Raw genomic sequence first — 22,989 nt, forward strand, 5'->3', positions numbered from 1 at the left:
GATAAAAAACATTTATTTATTTATTTATTTATTTTTACTTACTTATTTATTTATTTTTATTAAAAAATATTTAGAACCAGAAACTACCTTTATTTCTTAGAAAGAGACAGTGATTTACATGTGATGAATAGGTACTATTTACAACGAGAATTTGTCCCCTCTTAAATTTAAGGTTTGGGAGCACCAGCTTATTTGATTCCAAGGGAAAACAGGACAAGATATCTTACAGTTCTAGCTCTAACTCATTCTTAGCACCTCCTCCTAGGGTTAGAAGTACACTGGGGGAACATATATCCTCATATTTCCAGGGAAGGGTACAAGAGAGGAATAGTTTCTCAGCCTGTTAATCTTTTGTTTACCCTGGAAAGGTCAAAATACATTCAACCTAAAAAAAAGGCTGCATTTTTATGTGCCATTAACATGGAAGATTGAGCTACATATTTAACTTGCTCCCTCCTGATAGCCCACTAAAATGACCGCCAAAAAGGGCATAAATTAACAAGGATGAAGAGAGCCACCAAAAGATATAAACAAACTTTAGAAGAAGAAAATAGTTGAGTATATAGTCACTGACTTAGTAGAGTGGAAAAAGCTAAAATATGACTCCTATAGAACAAAGGCCAAGAACAAGGCAATATAAACCATAAGCCCACAGAGAGGAACAGAGAGGAGAAGTTTCATCCACGGAAAGGCTGAATCTGAGAGGCTGGGCTCACAACAGACACGACAGAAGGTGGGGATAAGGTACCATACTGCTGACAGGAGATTAAATAAAAGTCTATATATGACTGGGTAGACTCCTCCAAATCTCTTATTTTCTCTAGGTTGCCAGAAATAGGGCATACCATCACAATTCCAGGCAGGAGAATGAAAGATTTTTTTTTTACTGGAAACTGACCAGCCCAAGATAAACCTATGTACAGAACTTCCTATTGGCTTTTAGTGCCTTACTGTTAAATATGAAAGGAGAGCCAAAGATCACTGGAAATTTGAGGAAAGTTTCTTCTATGAAAGAAAAACCAAAACAAACCTACTAAAGATAGGAATTTGGAGGAGACAGAGGCAAGGCAGGAAGAAAAAGAAAACCTCAACAAAATTTAATTTCTATTAGAGATGAACACTGCATCCATGAAAAAAAAATAGAAGGCTATAAAAAATTAAAGGATCAAACACATCTTAGAAATTAATAGGCAAGTAGAAAAAATTCACCAGGAAGTAGAGGGAAATCACCCAGAGAGTGGAATAGCAAGATAAAAAAAATAGGAGGGAGGAAATAAGAAAAGCAGAAACTAAGTCTAAGACATCTCAATAACTAAGAGGAGTGCGAGAAAAGAGAAATGGAAAAAATAGAGAGGGGGCATTAAGGAAATAATATAAGAAAACCTTCCCATTAAGAACACAAATTTCTAGATTGAAAGGACCCACCAAGTACAATAAATAAGAAAAGACCCAGATCAAGGCACATCACTGTGAAATTTAATCACACTTGGGAACAAAGAAAAGTCCTGAAAGTGGTGGTGATGGTATACAGATGAAATTAAAAGAATTGGGCATTATAATGGACTTCTCAACAGTAATACTGGAAAGAGAAAACAATGACGTAAAGCCTTCACATTTCTTTCTTTTTTAAAAAAGATTATTTATTTATTTATTCATGAGAGACAGAAGGGGGTGGGGCAGAGACACAGGCAGAGGGAGAAGCAGGCTCCATGCTGGGAGCCCGATGTGGGACTCGATCCTGGGTTTCCAGGATCATGTCCTGAGCCAAAGGCAGGTGCTCAACCGCTGAGCCACTCAGGTGTCCCAAAGCCTTCACATTTCTAAAGAAAAATCACTTCCATTGTAGTGCCTAAACCCAGGCAAATTAACAAGTCTAACAACAACCACCACCATCAGCCATTTTCAGGAATGCAATGTTTGAAAACATTTTTCTTTCATGTCCACTGTCTCAGAAAGTTACTGGGGTTGTACTCCATCAACACAAAGGGGTATCCCAAGAAGGAGGAAGATACACACTCTGTTTCAACATAGAGATGAGAAGTGAAGCAGATTCCCAGGACCCAAGATGATGGTCCAGGTTGCTGGCTGGGCAGCAGGCTTACAGAAAGCCAACCAGGACAGAAGATTCTGGGAGGGTTATCTTTAAGAAAGAAATGGAATGATAAACTACTTGGTATGTCTGACCATATTAGGAGGAGTTTTATAAGTCTGTGAATAAGTTTGGAGATAAATTATTGACAGGTATATAGAAAAATAAGAAAATGAAAAAATGAGATTATTAACTCTAGGGAATACAAAAAGCCAAATAAGAAAGGAAGTGGAATTGTATTATACTATGTAGCTCAGCTGTAAAATCTACTTACATAGTCACAAAAATTTAAACACTATTCATTTCATCAAAATTATCATTTTGAAAGATAAGAGGTGAGGTGGTGCACATGGGTGGTTGTGCAAGAGAGCTACATTCCCATTTCTCATAGTGGGAAGTCAATTGATAATATCTAAAAATTTTTTCACAAGTGTACTAATTTATTATTTTTTATACAAAGGTTACCATTTTAATCATAATAAGTGAACATTAAGTATGTTTACATTGTGTAACCATTATCACTCTCCATCTCTAGAACTGCCTCATATTCTTAAGAGGTACTACCTAACCATTTAATCAGAATTTCTCGAGACTAACTGGAAGTAAAGGAAGCTACTCACAGAAGATATTACAGCACAAAATTACCGCGGTTTTAATTGAATCCTGAGCTATTCTAAAATGTAATAGTAACCCAACTATTCTTTTTTTTGTACTCTTGATTTCCTTCACCTGTTTCATCCATTCCGCCATCGACTTCCCCTCTGGCAACTACCAGTTTGTTCTTTATATTTAAGAGTCTGTGTTTTCGTTTGTCTCTTTTTTTAGTTGTTTTGATTCTTAAATTCCACATATGAGTGAAATCCTATGGTATTTGTCTTTCTCTGACTGGCTTATTTCACTTAGCATTATATTCTCTAGATCCATCCATTTGTTGCAAATGGCAAGATTTTATTCCTTTCTATGTCTGAGTAATATTCCATTGTGTATATTACCACATCTTCTTTATCTGTTCATTCACTGATAGACACTTGAGCTGCTTCCATAATTTGGCTATTATAAATAATGCTGCAATAAACATAGAGGCACATATATTGTTTCAAATTAGTGTTTTTGTATCCTTTGGGTAAATACCCAGTAATGGAATTACTGAATTATATGGTAACTCTATTTCTTCAAAGTTAGATTATCTATCTATCTATCTATCTATCTATCTATCTATCTATCTAAGAGAGAGCACATGCATGCGTGTGCGTGTGTGTGTATGCACGGGGGAGGAGGGGTGCATGGGAGAGGCAGAGGGAGAGAAAATCTCCAGCAGACTCTGTGCTGAGCCGGAGCTAGACAAAGGGCTCTATTTCCGGACCCAGAGACCCAGACTAAAAAAAAGTTCAGTCATTTGCCATGTCAAGTGATATCCATTCTGAGTCTCTTCCTAATTCACACTGTAACCAAGACATCTACTAAGAAATCTTTCTCAGTATAGCTATCAGAACGAAATTTCTCCCCAAGTAGGGATCACATTTATTATAACACTATCAAACTATTTATTCAATACCTATTACATAAGGTAAGGTATTAGATCAAATGAAACAAAATTATACACTCCTTATCCTGAATGTATCACTTTTTTGAAATCAACAGTGCAACTCCAGGGGTACTATGCACATTATGTTGTCTCATCATCATGAAAAACAGTGTGCCTGTTTTTTTCCTATACCATTAAAAAAGAGATAGTAGACATGAACAAATGCTGCTCTAGTTAATATTTTACCTGGTACTGGAAATGAATGGGCTGTAGTTGGCTGTCGTTCTGAGTCATCTTTCTGGCTAGTGCCTCTTTCAGTGCAAGGGCTTTATTCAACTCAACCAGCTCCTTAGACATCTGAGCTTGACGTAGAGCATGCTGAGTAGTGAAAGCATCAGAAGACCTACTGGTCTCTGGACTGGTTTCTACTTGCTGGAAAAGACCAAGATAATGATATTTAAGAGAAACAAGCAATTGGAGCTCCTTAGGTCCCGCTTCATCAGGTCTCACAGCTACTTCTCCATTGCTAGTACCTCTGCTCTTTTAAAAATAATGGCTTCTCATACATTTGCATTAAACATAGGAAATGAATCGATCCTAGCCTATTTCCCTGCTGTTACAGCACCTATTTCTTATATTCTTTAACTGACTCTTCTAGAGTAAACTAAGTTTCTTGCTCTTTCCTTTATTGATCTAACATTTCTTACTTTTACCTCATTCTAAGGGGTCATTACAGGAGAAAGAGTTCTGTAAATGGCACTTTAGGAATGGTGGAAATGGTGACAAGGCTTCATTTATTCTCATAGAGCTGACCTCTGGCACCTCATTTATCTCCTATCTTTCTTCTTTCAGAATATGAAAAATACTGATACACGTTTGTTTTGAGGGGAAAAGATATCTCAAGCAAACCATTGTCTAGCCTTTCGTTTTGACTTTACTCATAACCTTTAGCCAACATCTAATACATTTTGTCTATTCTTGCAACTTGAACACTCCAGATATTCTCCTTGGTTCTTTTAGCCCCTAACCATCCCATCCATAGAAAAAGTATGATGAGAAAAAAAAAATTTCTTCTGTGTCTTCTCTGATGCTTTTTTGACTTTGCCATAATTTCCTAATTTGTTCCCTTCCTCATTCTAACTTGTTAGACAGCTGACACAGAATAGTAGCATCTAACAAGGAATCAGTAAGCCAGGTTGCAAAGAAGAAAAATGACATCCCTGAGATGCTCTGCCATCCATTACCAGTTATACTATTAAAGATGGAGCCTATCCAATTTAGGGATTTTACAAAGCTGATATTTACACTCAAGATTTCTGGATTTCCAAGGTATTCTATGGAGGATGGTAGCAATCAGGGATTCTCTTCTCAACTGAGTAATAAATTACAGGAAATGGCACAGTTAAAGCTCCTAGCTCTACACAAAGCCAATTACTTACAGCTTCTGGTTCCACTGCAGTATCAATGGCTGCAGCCATGCAAGCAACAGTTTCATCCTACAATGACAAATGAGTTTCAGTTTAGGAAAAGACTCTGAAGTGAAGATTACTAGTGGATTTTATACTGGTTATTCAATTTTTTTCAAGTATATATAGAGACTACTTAGGTGCTAGACCCATTCTGTGGTACACAAACACCAAAAACCACACATTTCCATTTCCCACCTCCTAAAAGTCTATCCTTGTTATAAGGTTGATCCTATAAGTCTTTGTAAAAAGGGGGGGAGGGGTCATGTGGCGATTGACATATTTATTGTAACTTTCCTGCTCTGTCAGGGATAAGTGGGCCAGAGTGAAATATTAGCCATTCTCATAGGCTAAAGTTTAATCCATCTTATAGACTCTACTCTTTACATTTTTACCACTAAGTCTACCTCTAATAATGTACAGGTCTAGCCAGTTCTCATGGACACACCACCCTGAAAACAGACATAGGAAATAAAGGCAATGCAGTAGAAAAGTGAATAGAATGAAAGGTTATTTTGTATTTTATTTTACAGGCAAGGAAGCAAGAGCCTACTCTATGAGGAAATAAACTCCACAGGTAGACACCCCAGATAAATGTGCTCATGAAGTCATACAAATATCCTGCAGTTTCTCTCCCTCATATACACAAGAACCAACCAATCACTTGCAGCTATTCCTGCAGCTATTGCAGGTAGCAGTTACTTGAAGGGAAAGGTTAACAACCATCTAAAAGGGAACCCTAAAACCACTTGTGAGGACTAACTTGTTTATAGGCAATCATATGAACAAGCTTGGTTCTCTCCACTGGAATTTAGGCTTTATTTGGCATTGCAACATATGGATTACCACTTCTGTTTAAGTGATTCTGCAAGCCGTGGGAAGAAAGGATTATTTCCAGGAAGTCACACAATTAAAGTGGTCATAGGTGAAAGAGCTATTGGCTCAGTAGCAAGGAAAGAATTTAGGGTTAGCAAGTTGATCTCTGCATCAGCCCAGTGAAACATTACATAGTTGTTGAGACTTGAACCTCAGTAACTTCAGGGCAAGGAGCAAAGAGGCCCTTAGTAAGGTGCTATTTGTAAAGTACTTCCCCTTCCCAGAAATTCCCAATCTGTGAGACTCAGAGAAAATGCAAAGGAAGCTCTAGTGTTCCCACATCCCTTCTCAAGTGTTCCCACATCCTTTCTCATCATGATTTACAATACCAGTGATTCTCCAAGGGCCAGACATGAAATCCTTCTTGAGACACAGAGCACTTTGATATATGATAGGTTAATGGTTACCCTTTCTTCCCTTCCGTATTTTAAGTTTCAGTAAATGGACTACTTACAGACCTATCCTGTTAACACTGGCTTTTGGAGACTTTTTCTAGTACCTTCCAGAGGGCCAAGATCAAAGTAGATGGGTTAAATCTTTGAGGAAGACATGTTACTACTGTGAGTTTACCTTCCAGTCTGTGGCCCCCCCAAATTTTAGAATGCAAAAGTTTAAGCTTTGGTGACATGTTCTGAAGTTGATGGTCAGGAGAACAAGGCTAGGGTACACTGAGCTATATTAACCAGCAATACTCTCCCATATGAAGTATGTGCTTGGAGGCTATAGGCAATACCATTACTGGGCATGAAAAATGCCTTTCATGCTGGTCATAGCAGACAGGGTAAAAACAACGACAACAAAATTTGATTTTGTGGGAACTGAAAGGACTGCATGAATTTCCTCACAGGTGATTGCAGCAAGGAGGTTTGTTTGAATTGTGTTTTAAAGGAAGAAATGGTACAGTTTCATGCTTAGAGCCCCAGGAGGAAGATTCGGGAACAATGGTTGCCTTCATAACTGAAAAGAGGGCGTTCATCTGTCACTTAAAATAAAAATAGTTCTAATTTAGAACGAAGGGGACAAGCACTTACATTTGAAACATTTTGCTTTCACTGTAATGAGTTTTAATAAAAGCCACAGGACACAATGTTGTGTATTTCCAAAAAATATGTGCCTGGGAGGGTCTCTGAACAATAGACACGGAGAGCTCTGATTCAAGAGTCCAGCAGGAGCCCTAGGTAAAAGGGTTTACTCTGCCTAACTGTGACAGTAGAGGGAAGCCAGGGGCTTTATCAGCTTGTGGCAATCTTTAGTAACTTCTTGCTTCACGTGTCAAGTGAATTTTAGTGGCAGATACAGCGATTCTATAGAGTTCCTCTGAGTCAGCCACCAACCACTAAGCAACTTCCTTTGGAGGCATGCCAGGCACTAATCATATCACCACATCCTCACCATGGATATGCCTTCTCTTATGTTATTAGCTTGTATCCATGAGTTTTCTTCATCTTTCCCATGTGACTCAAAGCCCCAGAAATGAGGTGGTGTGACATCCTCTAAGTTCAGTGTGGGGGCCATGAGTGATGATGGTGTCCTAGATCACTTTTTTGTGATCACATAAGCTTTGGTTCCACAGCCTGGATTACCTTAATTCTGAGGCAGCTCACACAAGGTTTTCATACATGAGAGGTTTCAGCTATATTTAAGTGGAATTATAGATGGTGACATTTCACCTTGTGATAGCCATTCTCTGGCATGCACTCTAAAATTTAGCCACAATGAAGTCCTTATCATACCCCACTTTCATCCCTTTTTGTTTGGCATATACCCTTCTCTATATATAGATTTTTTCCCCTTTGTGTGACAAACTTCTATTCGTTTTTTTAGAGCCCAGTTTCTACTGTACTGACTCCCTGAAGTTTCTAGGTGGTTAATCACCCTTTGCTCATATTGCTAATGTAAGAGGATCAAAACAGAAAGAGAGTTCTCAGTTTTCCTTACTTCTTTTCCCCTTTCTTTGCCACCTCTCCCACTTGGGAACCTTAACCATCGAACAAACTACAAGGCTTACAAGAACAACTCTTGAAAATAATTGGACACTTAGTAGGATGGGGTTGCACCAATATTCTCCATTCAAGCGAGAGGCATGAAAACTGGAATAGCCTCCAACCAAAAGTTTCACAGCAATTAACAACAAAACTGCTGCTTGAGCCAAACCACAAGACACACACCCCTCTCCCTTCTCACCTTACAAAAACTCCAACCCTAATTTGACTCAGGGAGTTACCTGGAGTTCAGGAACTCCCTGAGTGCCTCAAATGAATAATGCCTTTAACCTCTTATGGCATCACTTATATTATTTTCTTTTGACATTAATACAATACTTAGCAAGGTTACACAGTCAGTGAGGGGCAGATTTGGCTTCAAATCAGGGTCTGTCTGGCTCTGGAGCCCAGGTTCTCAACTGCTGTAGTCTGTCTGTTGTATAAATGAACTGTCATCTCAGACTGCTCATGACAGTTTGTACAGTACTACTTGTTCTAAAACGCTGCTTTCTAGTCTTTTTGGAGTTTACTCATTTAATTTATTGGAACTCATCCTAACCCTTCCTCCCACAATACTGTATGGTATCTTTTTTATTGACTCTTTCAGAGTAAAATACAGATGCAGATCATTCCGTGATACCCTTTTGACATCTCTAGAAAACACTGGGCAAGATCTGAGATGGAGAATCACTGTTCCAGTAAAATTAAAGCCTCTGCCCAAGAGCTGGAAATGATATATATATGTCTATGGGCCGAGAAGGAACACCAAAAATAAAAGGTTTTTAGGGTAGTAGGACTGTAAGAATTTTTCTTCTAAGAAAAACAAGAAATACCCACCGCCCAACCCCCACCCCCAGACAACTACTATTGTAGTTCTATAAATAAAAATGGGAATTTACAGAATGATCATTCAAACTAATTTATTACTGGTTACAGAAGAGAGCTATGGTATTCCCTGGTTGCTCTAAGTCCTCTGTCAGAACCCAACTTATTTAAAACCAAGGTATGGTAAGGCCTCTTATTAAGTTAGCCTATACTGATGGGACAGCAAGTCAACAACTGCTGTCCATGCTACCAGGCAATTGCATACTGCTATGTTGCTGCATCCAGCGTTTGATTAGAGCACTGAAATATTAATGTGCCATTGCATATGTAACCTATGAGTGTTTTGATTTAACGAATTCAATATTCAGATCACATCCAATGATCCATGATCTTTGTACTCAAGCAGCTCACAATCTAGTTGTTTTGGCAAAAGGCACAGAGTTAGATATGTTTATGTGCATCAAGAGAAACAGGAAAGCAATAGGTCTATTCACACTGCCCCTACTTGGCTTACCGATAGCTGGGTAATCACTTGCTGCAGGTTACGAATTATCTCTACATTTTCTTTTAATTCCTGGTCTTCCAAAGTTTCCACTAACTTTTGAAGATCCACTTTGAGGCTAAAAATTCAAACAAAGGTTAATTAACCCAAAGGTTAATCATACTGCAAAGACCAGAGGATATATGATTATATACTAAGGTCACTAACAAATATTTGGTACAAAACTTACGCTGCATGTTGCCTGAGTTCCTCTAGCTTGGCGTTCATCTTTTCATTTGCTTGTTCTGTCTGCAACAGAGACCCAGGAGATCATCAGTGGGAATGTCTGACAGCCTCACCTAATTATGCCCTCTCTCTTACTCCTATGGATTAAAACCTAGGTAGAGAGGTTGCCTCTTTTGCTGTAATAGAGGATCTAGTGAGCTTTGGTGATTTAGTGAAAATGTTTTTTGTTTTTTTAACAGAGTCATGGAAATTAGCCCTTTAGTCAACATGAGCTACTTAAAATAGCATCCAAGCAGCTGGGTCTTATGCTTGCCATGAAGCTCAGACTATGGCGTGGAGTGTGATGCCTTAATTCCATATAGAATTTTGCAACTAGGGAAAAAAGCAAAACTTTCTGGCATGCTACTCCCTGCTGTCTGCACAAAACCCACTTACTTTACTGCCTCCTACACTATACTGTTCCCTAGCCCCAGCATAAGGGCATTGAAAACATAAAAGGGCTTCACACTGAATATGAGCTGAGCTTTTTTTTTTTTTTTTTTTCAAGTTACACTATCTGATATGGTAGGCTGGTTTTAGTAAGAGAAAGCAAGAAAAGGATGAGGCACAAGAATATGGCAGAGAAGAAATGGCAGAGGGAGCTACATTTTGGGAAGGGTGATCAATTTTATCTCAATCACAGTATCTTGTAACGTGCAAGATGTTACAACAGATTTGGGAAGCACAACTTATATAGGACAAAAACGTGGTTGTTATGACATTCTAACAGGACAATGAACTTCAAGTAGCCATTATATAGCAGCCTTATAAAGTTCAGATGGGTATGCAGCTAGAGTAACGGGTACTGTCTGTTACAGTTAGCCACACTCACATATGTGTGAAACACAGCTTCTATAGTTACTTCAAAGGCACAGAATGCAGCACTGGAGGCAGAAAATTATATAGAAAAATCCTCCAGGGATGCCTGGGTGGCTCAGTAGTTAAAAATGCCTGCCTTTAGCTCAGGGTGTGATCCTGGAGCCTGGGATTGAGTCCCACACCGGGCTCCCTGCATGGAGCTTGCTTCTCCCTCTGCCTGTGTCTCTGCCTCTCTCTCTCTCTCTCTGTGTCTCTCATGAATAAATAAATAAAATCTTTAAAAAAAATCCTCCAGTTCCCCTTCCAGTAGCAATGGACAATGAATATAGGATTTGGCCCCCTTTAAAGAATCTTTAAGCAGCTTACACTTCCTTGACTAGAGAGCACACTGATGTGTGAAGGTGTATAAATTACAGATGCTCAATTACATTTTGGTGGAAACTCATTTTCACTTTTGGCAATAGTTGTGCTATTAAAAATTGAGCTGTATTTAGTAGAAAAATGTTAGTGACAGTGCCAAGTTACTTTCAGACAGATAGTAGGCTACAGAACTAGTGTAATCAGTTATATAGAGATCCACTATTTGGAAATTAACCATATGTAAAAGGAATTAATATTAATTTCCCAGCTGTTCTATCTTATCATGGCAGTTGTTGGGACAGAATATGAAACGTGACAACATTAGGAGAAGGGAGATAGAGAAGAACTAAAATCTTACTGAGGGGACAGTTACTTGGTATAAAGTATAAAGATTAGGTAGGACTTTATGTGACAGAAGGACCTGGTTCTTTCCTCTCTGGAATTTTATTTTTATAATTATTTTTTAAAGATTTTATTTATTTATTCATGAGAGACACACAGAGAGAGGCAGAGACATTGGCAGAGAGAGAAGCAGGCTCTCTGTAGGGAGTCTGACGCAGGACTTGATCCCCGGACCCTGAGATCATGCCCTAAGCTGAAGGCAGACGCTTAATCGTCAAGCCACCCAGGCATCCCCTTTGGTATATTAGAACAAATTTACTTTAAGATTCATGTGGATTCTTCGTAGTAGATCTATAGAATATATACAATTCTTTTAACTTTTCTGTATGTTTGATAAGCCCATGTGTCTACCTTAGAGGGGCTCCATGGAAAATATGATAATATTAATCCATTTCTTTACATGTAACTTTTCTCTCCTAATGAGAAGTATGTTAAATATTTCAGAGACTAAAGCAAGTAAACATCCAGATTGCTAGTAGCTTAGTCTTGGAGCCTCACCAAAATGATCCTCTCTAACATCTGGGCTGTCTGACCAGCTGCTTCGCTCAGACCACGACTTAATTTTTCATTCTCCTCTACCAGGGACTGATTCTTCTCCATCAGGGACTGTAGACTTTCTGATGGTTCCACACTAAAACAAAGAAAATAACATATTAGAAATATCTGTTAATAACACCTATATTAAAGGCGGATAAAAATATATCCCACAGACATTTAGGTGTGTGTGTGTGTGTGTGTGTGTGTAGGTGAAGGTGGTTTAAAATTAACCCCCAAAAGTCTGGGAAGTAGTATGATCATTCCAATTTATCCTTCCACTCAGGTAGTATACCGAATGAATAAGAAATATATGCCTGAAATGCTTTGAATTAATGGCTTGCAGGAAGGTAATAATACAGAGCCAGCCATGGTTGCAACAGTAACAACTAACCTCTATCCTTGGCTCTTGGTTTAAAATATTTCTATTCATGCCATAGAAATGATGGCTAAGTGAAATAAGTCAATCAGAGAAAGGCAATTATCATATGATCTCATTCATATGTGGAATTTAAGAAACAAAACAGAGGATCACAGGGGAAGGGAGGGAAAAATAAAACAAGATGAAATCAGAGAGAGAGACAAACCATAAGAGACTCTTAATCATAGGAAACAAACTGAGGGTTGCTGGAGGGAAGAGGGGGTGGAGGGATGGGGTAACTGGGTGGTACACTGCATGCTAATTAATTGAATTTAAATAAAAAATAAATAAAAACAAACAAAAGCGAAGGCTAACTGTGGCTAAAATACACATGGTCTCCCTCCTTTTCCCACTTTCAATCCCTTATCAAAGATTAGGAGCAAGAAAGGAAGAGGTATGGGGGAGGTAGAAGTGACACTGCCAAGAGCTGAAAAATAACCTCATCAGTGTAAGTCAACTACCTATTTACTGAAGTTTAGGGAAATAGCATTTAAGAAGTCAGAAAGTTGATATAATGACCAGTGGCCACTGAGAGCACATTTCACAATTTTCCATAAATAAGTGTTCCCTTCTAAATGCCCGCCTTGCTTGAAACCTCTTATTCATTTGTCTATCAATTTTAAATTGTTTAGAGTGGGTGGTGGCAACAATGGTGTCCATATCAAATAGGAGTGGAAGGCAGGGACAGAAATAGCTTGTAGTACATCATATAGATAAGAACCTTTGGACCTTATGCAGATTACTTGATATCAGTTCCAGACTAATGGAAAAGACCAACAAGATGGATGGTTTTGGTTTGTTTTTTGTAATCCACTGGGATTAATTGTTCAAAATTAACTGGAAAATAGGACTGGTGAGAAAAGATCGGAAGAAATATGAAGATCCGGATCTGAAGGAAACTGAAGGGAAAAATGAATAGCTGTCAAGGCTATAATAAAGAGGAAATAAAGGACAGGGAACAGCTGTTCTCAATCTCAATAAAGGATCAGAAAGGATTTCAGGAGTAGACACCCTCTTACTCAGCTTAAGACCTCCAGGAATTCTTACGGAAAATCTTTGCATGCTCTTTATTCATAAAGTTAGTAGCAAGGCCACACCATAAGGTCTAATGTTATACTACTGAGAATTTACTAAGAATCTTTTCAAAAATTATTTTTAAATTATTTTTTTAAAGATTTGTATTTGTTTATGTTAGAGAGAGAGAGTGTGAGCACAAAGGCCGGGGGCAGAGGCAGGGAGAGGGACAAGCAGACTCTGTGCTGAGAGTGGAGCCTACATGGGCCTGATCTAACCACCCCAAGATCATGACCTGAGCCAAAATCAAGAGTTGGATGCTCAGCTGACTGAGCCACCCAGGCGCCCCAAGAATTTAAGACTCTTATGAAAAAATGTTCAATTAAAATGTGGATTATAAACTCTTGGCAATTTTAGTGTTATTTTAGGTTGCCTTGATATTTTCTTATTGTTATTAAGCTAAAAACTTCCATGCATCATTTATGTAAGCTGACAAGCCCCCAAAGTAATGATACTTTTAACTCAATAGTTTTTTCCTCCTAAAAATTTCCAACGTTTCTCTAAATGGGGGAAAATACAATGGAAAACCAGTGTTTCCTCTTTTGCAGGCTATTTAATTGTCAATGCTTGGAGTTCAAATTAGCTAAGCATGTGTAAATTGATAAACACAGAAAATCAATACAAAAGCTTCCATGACACACATTCAAAAAGAAAAGAATATAATTCTAGGACAAAAAGCAAAAAAAAAATCATTTATATGAACTGTATATTTTGTAAAAAGCCTTTATGAAGTGTCTCTTAATATATACATTTTTGAGAAAAGAAGTACCATCTATTTCTCTGTGAAACATTGAACAGCTGAGTTCACTGTTTGATTCATCAACTGTTTCTTAGCATCTATTCCTTGTGCAGCTGAAATTATATCCAGCAGTATATTCTTGGTGGTTGGAAGTCTGAAATAGTTTTTTTAAATATTTTATTTATTTATTCATGAGAGACACAGAGAAAGAGAGGCAGAGACACAGGCAGAGAGAGAAGCAGGCTCTATGCAGGGAGCCCGATGTGGGACTTGATCCCAGAACTCCAGGATCACGCCCTGGGTCGAAGGCAGATGCTCAACTGCTGAGCCACCCAGGCATCCCTGAAATAGTTTTCATTAGTCTTGTGTCCATTAGTCTTATCTTACATAAAACAGGTCTATGCTAAACTGAAAGGAAAGGAAGATGGGTCAGTAGCTTCTAAACTGATGAAACTGGGGCACCTGGGTGGCCTAGTCACTTAAGTGTCTGACTCTTGATTTCGGCTAAGGTCATGATCTCAGGGTTGTGAAATCAAGCCCCCTGTCAGGCTCTGTGTTCAGCAGAAAGTCTGCTGGAGATTCTCTCGTTCCCTCTCCTTTTGCACCACCGCCCCCCCCCGCCATGCTCTCTCTCAATCTAAATAAATAAAATAAACTGGTTAAACTAGAATAGGTCTTTAAGAGACCCCTTAAGAGACCCCAGATTTCCTCAGTTTCTTTATCCAACATTCTTAAAATATTGTCAGGAAACCAAGATTAAGTTACCCAAGGAGGGAAAATTACAAAGGGTGATCGTCTCTGGGTGGTAAAATTGTGGCAATTTTAAGATTTATTACTTTATACTTTTCTAAATGCCCTATAAGAAGCAATGCATCTCTTTTATAATGAGAAAAAATGATTAAGAGTTATTGAAAATAAGGATATTAAAAGAAAATAGGCTCACACATACGTAAGAAAAAAACTCCATATGAAATGTAAAAAAATAAAACCAGCATCAGTTCTAGAAGGAAACATGAGCAAATTCCTCTTTAACCTTGGTGTAGGGAAAGGCATTTTAATTATGAATCAAAATCAAAAGCATGAAGAGAACGTAAACACCAGAGCAACTTTGGAAAATGGTGGCAGTTTCCTGAAAAGTTAAACATACAACCCAGCAATTCTACTTCTAGATATCTACCCAGTAAAAAACATATGTCCATACAAAAAAATTTAAAGTAAATGTTCATAACAGCAAAATTCCTAATAGCCAAAAAGTTGAAACAATTCAAAAGTCCATCAACCGGTGAATGGATAGACAAAATGTGGGTTATCCAGACAGTGGAACGCTACTCAGAAAAAAAAAAAAAAGTACAGGTAGTTATACATGCTATAATATGGATGAATCTCAAAATATTATACGTGAGTAGTGAGCATAGCATAATGTTTAGAGAAGTTGAATCACTATGTTGGTACACCAGATGCTAATGTAATATTGTGTGTCAGCTTATACTAAAAAAAAATGAGATGTACATATGTCTATATATACAATGGAATATTAGTCATAAAAGAATGAAATCTTGCTAATTGTAATGATATGGATGGAGCTAGAGGGCATAATGCTAAATGAAATAAGTCAGACAAAGACAAATACCATTGCTTTCTCTTATATGTGGAAATCTAAAAAACAAAACAAAACAAACAGAAAGCAGAAACAGACCCACAAATACATAGAACAAATGGAGGTTGCCATGGTGGAGAGGGATGAGAGGATGAGTGAAATAGGTGAAGAGAATTAAGAAGCACAAACTTCCAGTTACAAAATAAATGTGTCATGGGGATGAAAAGTACAAGATAAGGAACAGAGTCATTATTATAATAACTGTATGGTGACAGATGGTGCCTCCACTTATCATGATGAGCACTGTGTAACGTATAGAACTGTTGAATCACTATGTTGTAAATCTGAAACTAACATAACATTGTATATCAACTATACTTCATTAAAAAAAAGAAGTCAGAAGGAAAAAATTATTAGTGAAAGAAGCCAGACAGAAAATCCAAATACTATATGATTCCACGTGTATAAAATATCCATAAGCAATCCATAGTGCTGGGAGTGGGGAAACAAGTAACTGCAAGTAGGTATGAAGGATCTTTTTGGGGTAACAGAAAAGTTCTAAAATTGGATTTTGTGTTGATAGTTGTGCAACTCTGTAAATTTACTAAAACCGTTGAATTGAATGAGTTCTATGGTATGTAAATTACATCTCAATAAAGCTGTTAAAATCAGAAGGCAATGCAAAAATTGACACTTTTTTACTATGTGAAAATTAAACATTTTTGAATGACAAAAACACCAAAAACAAAGTAAAATAGAAAAACCAGGAGAAAATATTTGAAACACACACTATAGACAAAGGACTAATATCACTAATATATAAAGAACCATTAAGAATAAGGGCCAGAATTAGGATGGGTATTATTATTTTTTTAAAGCAGAAAATAGCAAGTGTTTGGCAAGGATTTGAAAAAAAATTGGAACCCTTGTGTACTGCTGGTAGGAACACAAAATGGTGTAGCCACTATGTAAAACAGTATGGTAGTCTAATTAAAAAATTAAAAATAGAATTACTATATGATCCAGCTATTCCACTTCTGGGTCTATACCCAAAAGAACTGAAAGCAGGGTCTTAAAGTATTCATGGCAGCATTATTCACTACAGCCAAAAGGTGGAAGCAACCTGTGTCCACTGACAGATAAATGGATAGACAACATGTGGTATATATATACAATGGAATAGTATTCAGCCTTTAAAAGAAAGGAAATTCTGACACATGCTACAACATGGATGAAACTTGAGGATATTATGCTAAGTGAAACAAGACAGTCGTGAAAGGACAAATATTGTATGATTTCACTCATGTGAGGTGCTTAAAATAATTAGAGGAAAGTAGAATGGTGATTGTCAGGACTGAGGTGAGAGGGGGTACTGGGGTGTTAATGTTTAATGGGTATAGACTTTCAGTTTTGCAAAATGAAAAAAGTTTTGATGACAGATGGTAGTGAAGGTTGTACAATATTGTGAAAGTACTTAATGCCACTGAACTGTATACTTGAAAATGGTTAAAATGATGAATTTTATTTTATGTATATTTCACCACAATTTTTTCAAAAAGGGCCAAAGGATAAAAAAAATCTGATACAGGAACCTCCACACAGTTTTCCAGAGTGGCTGCACCAGTTCACATTCCCACCAACAGTGCAAGAGGGTTCCTTTTTCTCCGCATCCTCTCCAACATTTGTGGTTTCCTGCCTTGTTAATTTTCACCATTCTCACTGGTATGAGGAGCACTGGGTGTTATTCTGTATGTTGGCAAATTGAACACTAATAAAAAATAAATTTATTATAAATAAATAAATAAATAAATAAATAAATAAATAAATAAGTAAAATGACAAAAAAATCTGATAGAAAAATGGGATGTATGGACAGATAATTCACCAGAAAGAGATAAAAGTGGCCCCAAAACATATGAAAAAAATGTCCAAATCTACTCATAATTAAAGAAATGGAAATTAAAACAAGATACTGAGGTATAGTATGTTTCACCTATCAGATCAGCAAAAAAAGGAAAAAGTATGACAACATATTCCATTGGTGAGGCTTAGGGGAAATAGGCACTATCACAAACTGCTGTTGGGAATACAAAATGCAGTAACCCTTCTGAAGGGGAATATGGCAAATCCAACAAAATCACACATGCACTTATCTTTTGTCTCAGCAATCTCATTTCTAGAAATCTACCCTGAAGATAAATCACTAGTAATATGAAAACCAAGTAACATGGTTATTCACTGCAGTATATTCGGAATTACAAAATACTGGAAACAACCTAAATGCCTAGACATAAGAAAGAGGCTGAATTAGTATATTTGGCATATGTACACTAATAAGAGTACCATGCAGCTGTAAAAAAGAATGAGGAAGATTTCTATGAACTGATAAGAAATGATTTCCAGGAAATGCTGAGAAAAGCAAAGCCACAAAGACTATCTGTAGTATACTACCATTCACATAAGAGGATATAAAAAATATATAGGTATATGCTCATTTGTACAAGCAAATACAGGAAGGTTACACCAGAAACTAAAGAGGTTGGTTGAATGTGGAGGAGGGAGAAAAAGTGGTAGAAATAAGGGTGTGATGGGAATAGGGTAGCAGAGATAAAGAGGGAATTTCACTGAATGCTTTAAAAAAATATTGTAGTAAAAACATGAACAAAATTTACCATCTTAACCATTTTTAAGTGTACAGTTCAATAAAGTATATTCACATTATCACACAATAGCTCTCCAGAACTTTTTCATCATACAAAACTGAAACTTCATACCCATTAAACAACAACTCCCTGTTCCCGCCCCTCTCCCCCAGTCTATTCTTTTACAGTTTTCTGCCATTGCTTTTATTTCTACACTGTTCTGTACCTTCAACTATAGGGACATAGACCTTTGCCTATGTTTCCTTCTGTGTTTTTTGTGTGGTTTTCCTTTTAAAAAAAATTGTGGTTGAAAAGCATATAAAACTGGGGTGTTTGGGTGGCTCAGATGGTTAAGCATCTGACTCTTGGTTTTGGCTCAGGTCATGATCTCGGGGTCATGAGATGGAGCCCCACTTTGGGCTCTATGCTCAGTGGGTTGTCTGCTTAAGATTATCTCCTCTTCCCTCTGTCCCTACCCCCACTCACGTGTGTTCTCTTTCTCTCTCTAAAGTAAGTAAATAAATCTTCAAAAAAAAAAAGACATATAAAACTTAACATTCTTAACTGGTAAGTGTACAGTTGAGTAGCATTAAGTGTATTTACATCGTTGGTAAACAAATCTCCAGAACCTTTTAATCTTATAAAACTGAAACCTTTTAACCTTAAAGGACAACTCTCTTTTTGCCCTGCAGCCCCAGGTCACTACTATTCTACTTTCTGTTTCTATGAGTTTGACTTCTCTAAGAATCTCATGTAAGTGGAATCATACAGTATTTTTTGTGACTGGCTTATTTCACTTAGCATAATGTCCTCAAGTTTCAGTCATGCTATAACATGTAATAAGATTTCCCTCCTTTGTAAGGCTAATATTCATATATATATATTATTTATTTTCTTTATCCATTTATCCACTGATGGACATTTGTATTGCTTCCACTTCCTTGCTATTGAGAACAGTGGCGCTAGGACTATGGGTATGCAAATATTTCTTTAAGACCCTGATTTCAATTCTTTTAGATATATACCCAGCAGTGGGATTGCTAGATTATGTGGTATTTCTATTTTTAACTTTTTGAGGAACCTCCATACTGTTTTCCATAGCAGTTAAACCATTTTACAATCTTTTCAGCAGTGTACAAAGGTTCTAATTTTTCCACATCCTTGTCAACATGTTATTAACTTTTTTTATACTATCCATCCTAATGGGTGTATGGTGATATTTCATTGTGGTTTTGATTTGCATTTCTCTGCTGAGTATTTCTTTTTGTGTAACTCTAACTCTTAGAGCATGATAACATTTCATAAACCCTTCACATACTCAAAATATAATCAAATAATTAAAACCAACCAAGATATAGGGGGAATCCTAAAATGGAATACAAACAGTAACTCTGGGAACCAGTATCTTGCCTGGATACTCTAAGCCTAAAGACAAAAAGAACTGTACATAAATGCTGTAATCGAGTTCATAAAAGTGTTTCTCAAAGGGGTATGGGCTAGCAATTCTGAAACTACTTTATGTGTATATGGAACTGAATAAGTAAGTAAATAGATTGCAGATAATGAGAGCTGATTTCTCACTATTGGAAAAAGGAGTTATAAATAAAGGGAGGAGGAAAGCTAAAATGAACTCTGTAGTATTGGACTGGAATCAGAGGTATCAGTATAAGATCATGGCTTTTAATATGTGTACAGACAGATATAAAAATATAAATGAGCATATGTGTGCATTAATAGACATACAAATATTTTCTAGCTCTACTCACTGAAAGGGCATCAGTGACACCCCAGTAACAATAAGCACATATAGCACTCAGATTGGGTTTCTTTTTTTAAAAAAATTCTATTTATTTATTCATGAAAAGACACATGGAGAGAGGCAGAGACATAGGCAGAGGGAGAAACAGGTTCTCTGTGGGGAGACCAATGTGGGACTCAATCCCAAGACCCCATGATCAAGACCTGAGGCAAAGGCAGACACTCAACCACTGAGCCACCCAGGCAGGCATCCCTCAGATTGGGTTTCTAAACACTACTTTTTTTTTTCATTATATTTATGTTTTTTCTTTTTATTTTATTTATTTTTTAAAAAATAATAAATTTATTTTTTATTGGTGTTCAATTTGCCAACATATAGAGTAACACCCAGTGCTCATCCCATCAAGTGCCCCCCTCAGTGCCCGCCAACCAGTCACCCCCACTCCCCACCCTCCTCCCCTTCCACCACCCCTAGTTCGTTTCCCAGAGTTAGGAGTCTTCCATGTTCTGTCTCCCTTTCTGATATTTCCTACCTATTTCTTCTCCCTTCCCCTCTATTCCCTTTCACTATTATTTATATTTCCCAAATGAATGAGACCACATAATGTTTGTCCTTCTCCGATTGACTTATTTCACTCAGCTTAATACCCTACTTTCTTTTTTTTTTTTTTAATTTTTATTTATTTATGATAGTCACACAGAGAGAGAGAGAGAGGCAGAGACACAGGCAGAGGGAGAAGCAGGCTCCACGCACCAGGAGCCTGACGTGGGATTCGATCCCGGGTCTCCAGGATCGCGCCCTGGGCCAAAGGCAGGCGCTAAACCACTGCGCCACCCAGGGATCCCCAATACCCTACTTTCAAATAAAAAATACCAGGGCTCTTTTGAGATATGGTTGGTTCTAGAATTGGGACAGATAAGGAAAATACAAGATGAGTGTGGAACATCTCATGGAAATGCTTAAAAACTAGAGGGTGGGGGAGCCTGGGTGGTTCAGTCAGTTGAGTGGCAGACTGGATTTTGGCTTAGGTTATGATCTCTGGGTTCTGGGATCAAGCCCCACATGGGGGTTCAGTGCTCCGCAGGGAGTCTGCTTGAGGATTCTCTCCCTCTGCCCCTCTCCTTGCTCACGTGCACTTTCTCTCTCATGGATGAATAAATATTAAAAAAAAAACTAGAGGATGTATTAAAGAACATAAGAACCACCCTGAAAGAGCTCCTACTGGACAAAGCAGGAACAATTTGAGTAATAAAACAAATAATCATAGTATTGGATATTAACCCATAGAATAAACCCATGTGTCTATGTTATATATATAGTCTTCATTATACATACATATTATATTTTATTTATGTATAATGAAGAATTTTCTGTACAGTCTATACATAGACTATTATATATAGTCTTCATTATACATATATATATATGTATATATATATAAAAGGGGAAAAGAAACAGCTCTTCCTCACAGTAGAATTCCAATTAATAAATTTTTTTAAAGATTCTATTTATTTATTCATGAGAGACACAGAGAGGCAGAGACATAAGCAGAGGGAGAAGCAGACTCTTTGCCAGGAACCCAATGAGGGACTCGATCCCTGGACCCCAGATCATGCCCTGGGCTGAAGGCAGATGCTCAACCACTGAGCCACCCAGGTGTCCCCCAATTAATAAAATTCTGAGGCTAGAACCCATGATCTTTCTATCTAGCCTCAAAGCTAACTACAAGTTTGGCAAGATCCCTACCTTGATGCCACATGCTACCAGAAACTTTACTCAATCAGGGGAAAACAACCACAGGAGAAATGACCTCCACTAGAATATACATTTAAAATTAATCTATGACTCTTACTTTATAGATCCAGGCAGGGTACCTCCATGGGCTTGTAGCAACAAAACCTGTAGCTGTTGTACCTGGGAAAAGCAAAGAAAAATAGTCAACTAATCACAGATCAAAAGCTATTTACCCCTTATCAGCTAAATTACTACAGTTAGCCAGAGTAAATTTATTTGATAGCTATGGAATCTAAGATATATCTTAGGCATTACAGAATGCCTCAGGGTTGATGAGTCAATGATAAAAGTCCAAACAGCATTATATGAATGACTAGTACTTGGAAGATGAGTTGTTCTTTTTACCTAAGCATCTTAATAGCTTTTTATTGAGCATCTATTTTTTTTAGCATCTATTTTTTAAAAACCAAACTCAGCACTGGGCTAGGTAATGTGAGGGGGGATTCTCATGTGCCCATGAGAATAAACTCTTGTGTCTTATTGTCAAGTTTATAATCTAGTTGGCAAAGAGAAGCCTATGGCCTGAAATAGAAACAATACAGGACAGAAGATGCTAATTCCTTTTTTTTTTAAAGATTTATTTATTTATTCATGAGACACAGACTGAGAAACAGAGGCAGAGACATAGGTAGAGGGAGAAGCAGGCTCCTAGCAGGGAGCCTGATGCGGGACTCGATCCCAGATCCCAGGATCACGACCTGAGCCGAAGGCAGGCCCCCAACCGCTGAGCCACCCAGGCGTCCCAGAAGATGCTAATTCTTAAAGTACAGTTAAGTACTTTAGGGTTCTGAGAAGAAGCAAATTAATGAAATTCCAGAACAGTCAAAACCAGAGTGTACATGCAATCATCCTTTCCCACATGGAACTCCCTGTTCAGCAGGGTGTCTGCATCTCCCTCTGCCCTTCCCCCTTGCTCGTGAGTGCTTTCTCTCAAATAAATAAAATCTTAAAAAAGAGAATATGTTCAAGTGTCTCCTGTCTTAAAGCAAAAGCGCCCCTCTCAATCCCATTTCTATCTCTTTTGCCCTATTTCTCTCCCTCACAAAGTTTGAGAGAAGAGGGCAAGCCCTGGTGGCTCAGTGGTTTAACGCCGCCTTCGGTCCAGGGCCTGATCCTGGAGACCCAGGATCAAGTCCCATGTCAGGCTCCCTGCATGAAGCCTGCTTCTCCTTCTGCCTGTGTCTCTGCCTCTCTCTGTGTGTCTCTCATGAATAAATAAAATCTTAAAAAAAAAAACAAAGTTTGAGAGAAGAGTCTATACTCATTACATCCGTTTCCTTTTATTCACCCCTCACTTGCTCCTCAAACTAGTCTTTTTTT

At 37.7% G+C, this 22,989-nt stretch overlaps 1 protein-coding gene across 4 annotated transcripts in view; it reads right to left on the minus strand.

Annotated features, from left to right (window-relative positions):
* The window catches only part of KIF4A (kinesin family member 4A), a 118,270-nt gene that overhangs the window by 50,235 nt on the left and 45,046 nt on the right, over positions 1–22,989 (minus strand). For all 4 annotated transcript variants that reach the window (XM_077888409.1, XM_077888411.1, XM_077888412.1 and 1 more), the window contains 6 exons: positions 21,728–21,789; positions 11,609–11,741; positions 9,495–9,553; positions 9,278–9,383; positions 5,054–5,110; positions 3,861–4,046 (listed from right to left, as the gene is read on the minus strand). In XM_077888409.1, the coding sequence (XP_077744535.1) occupies positions 3,861–4,046; positions 5,054–5,110; positions 9,278–9,383; positions 9,495–9,553; positions 11,609–11,741; positions 21,728–21,789 (603 nt within the window). The remainder of the gene's footprint in view (positions 1–3,860; positions 4,047–5,053; positions 5,111–9,277; positions 9,384–9,494; positions 9,554–11,608; positions 11,742–21,727; positions 21,790–22,989) is intronic.

The sequence above is a fragment of the Canis aureus genome, chromosome X (genome assembly GCF_053574225.1).
Source record: "Canis aureus isolate CA01 chromosome X, VMU_Caureus_v.1.0, whole genome shotgun sequence".
NCBI lineage: Eukaryota > Metazoa > Chordata > Mammalia > Carnivora > Canidae > Canis > Canis aureus.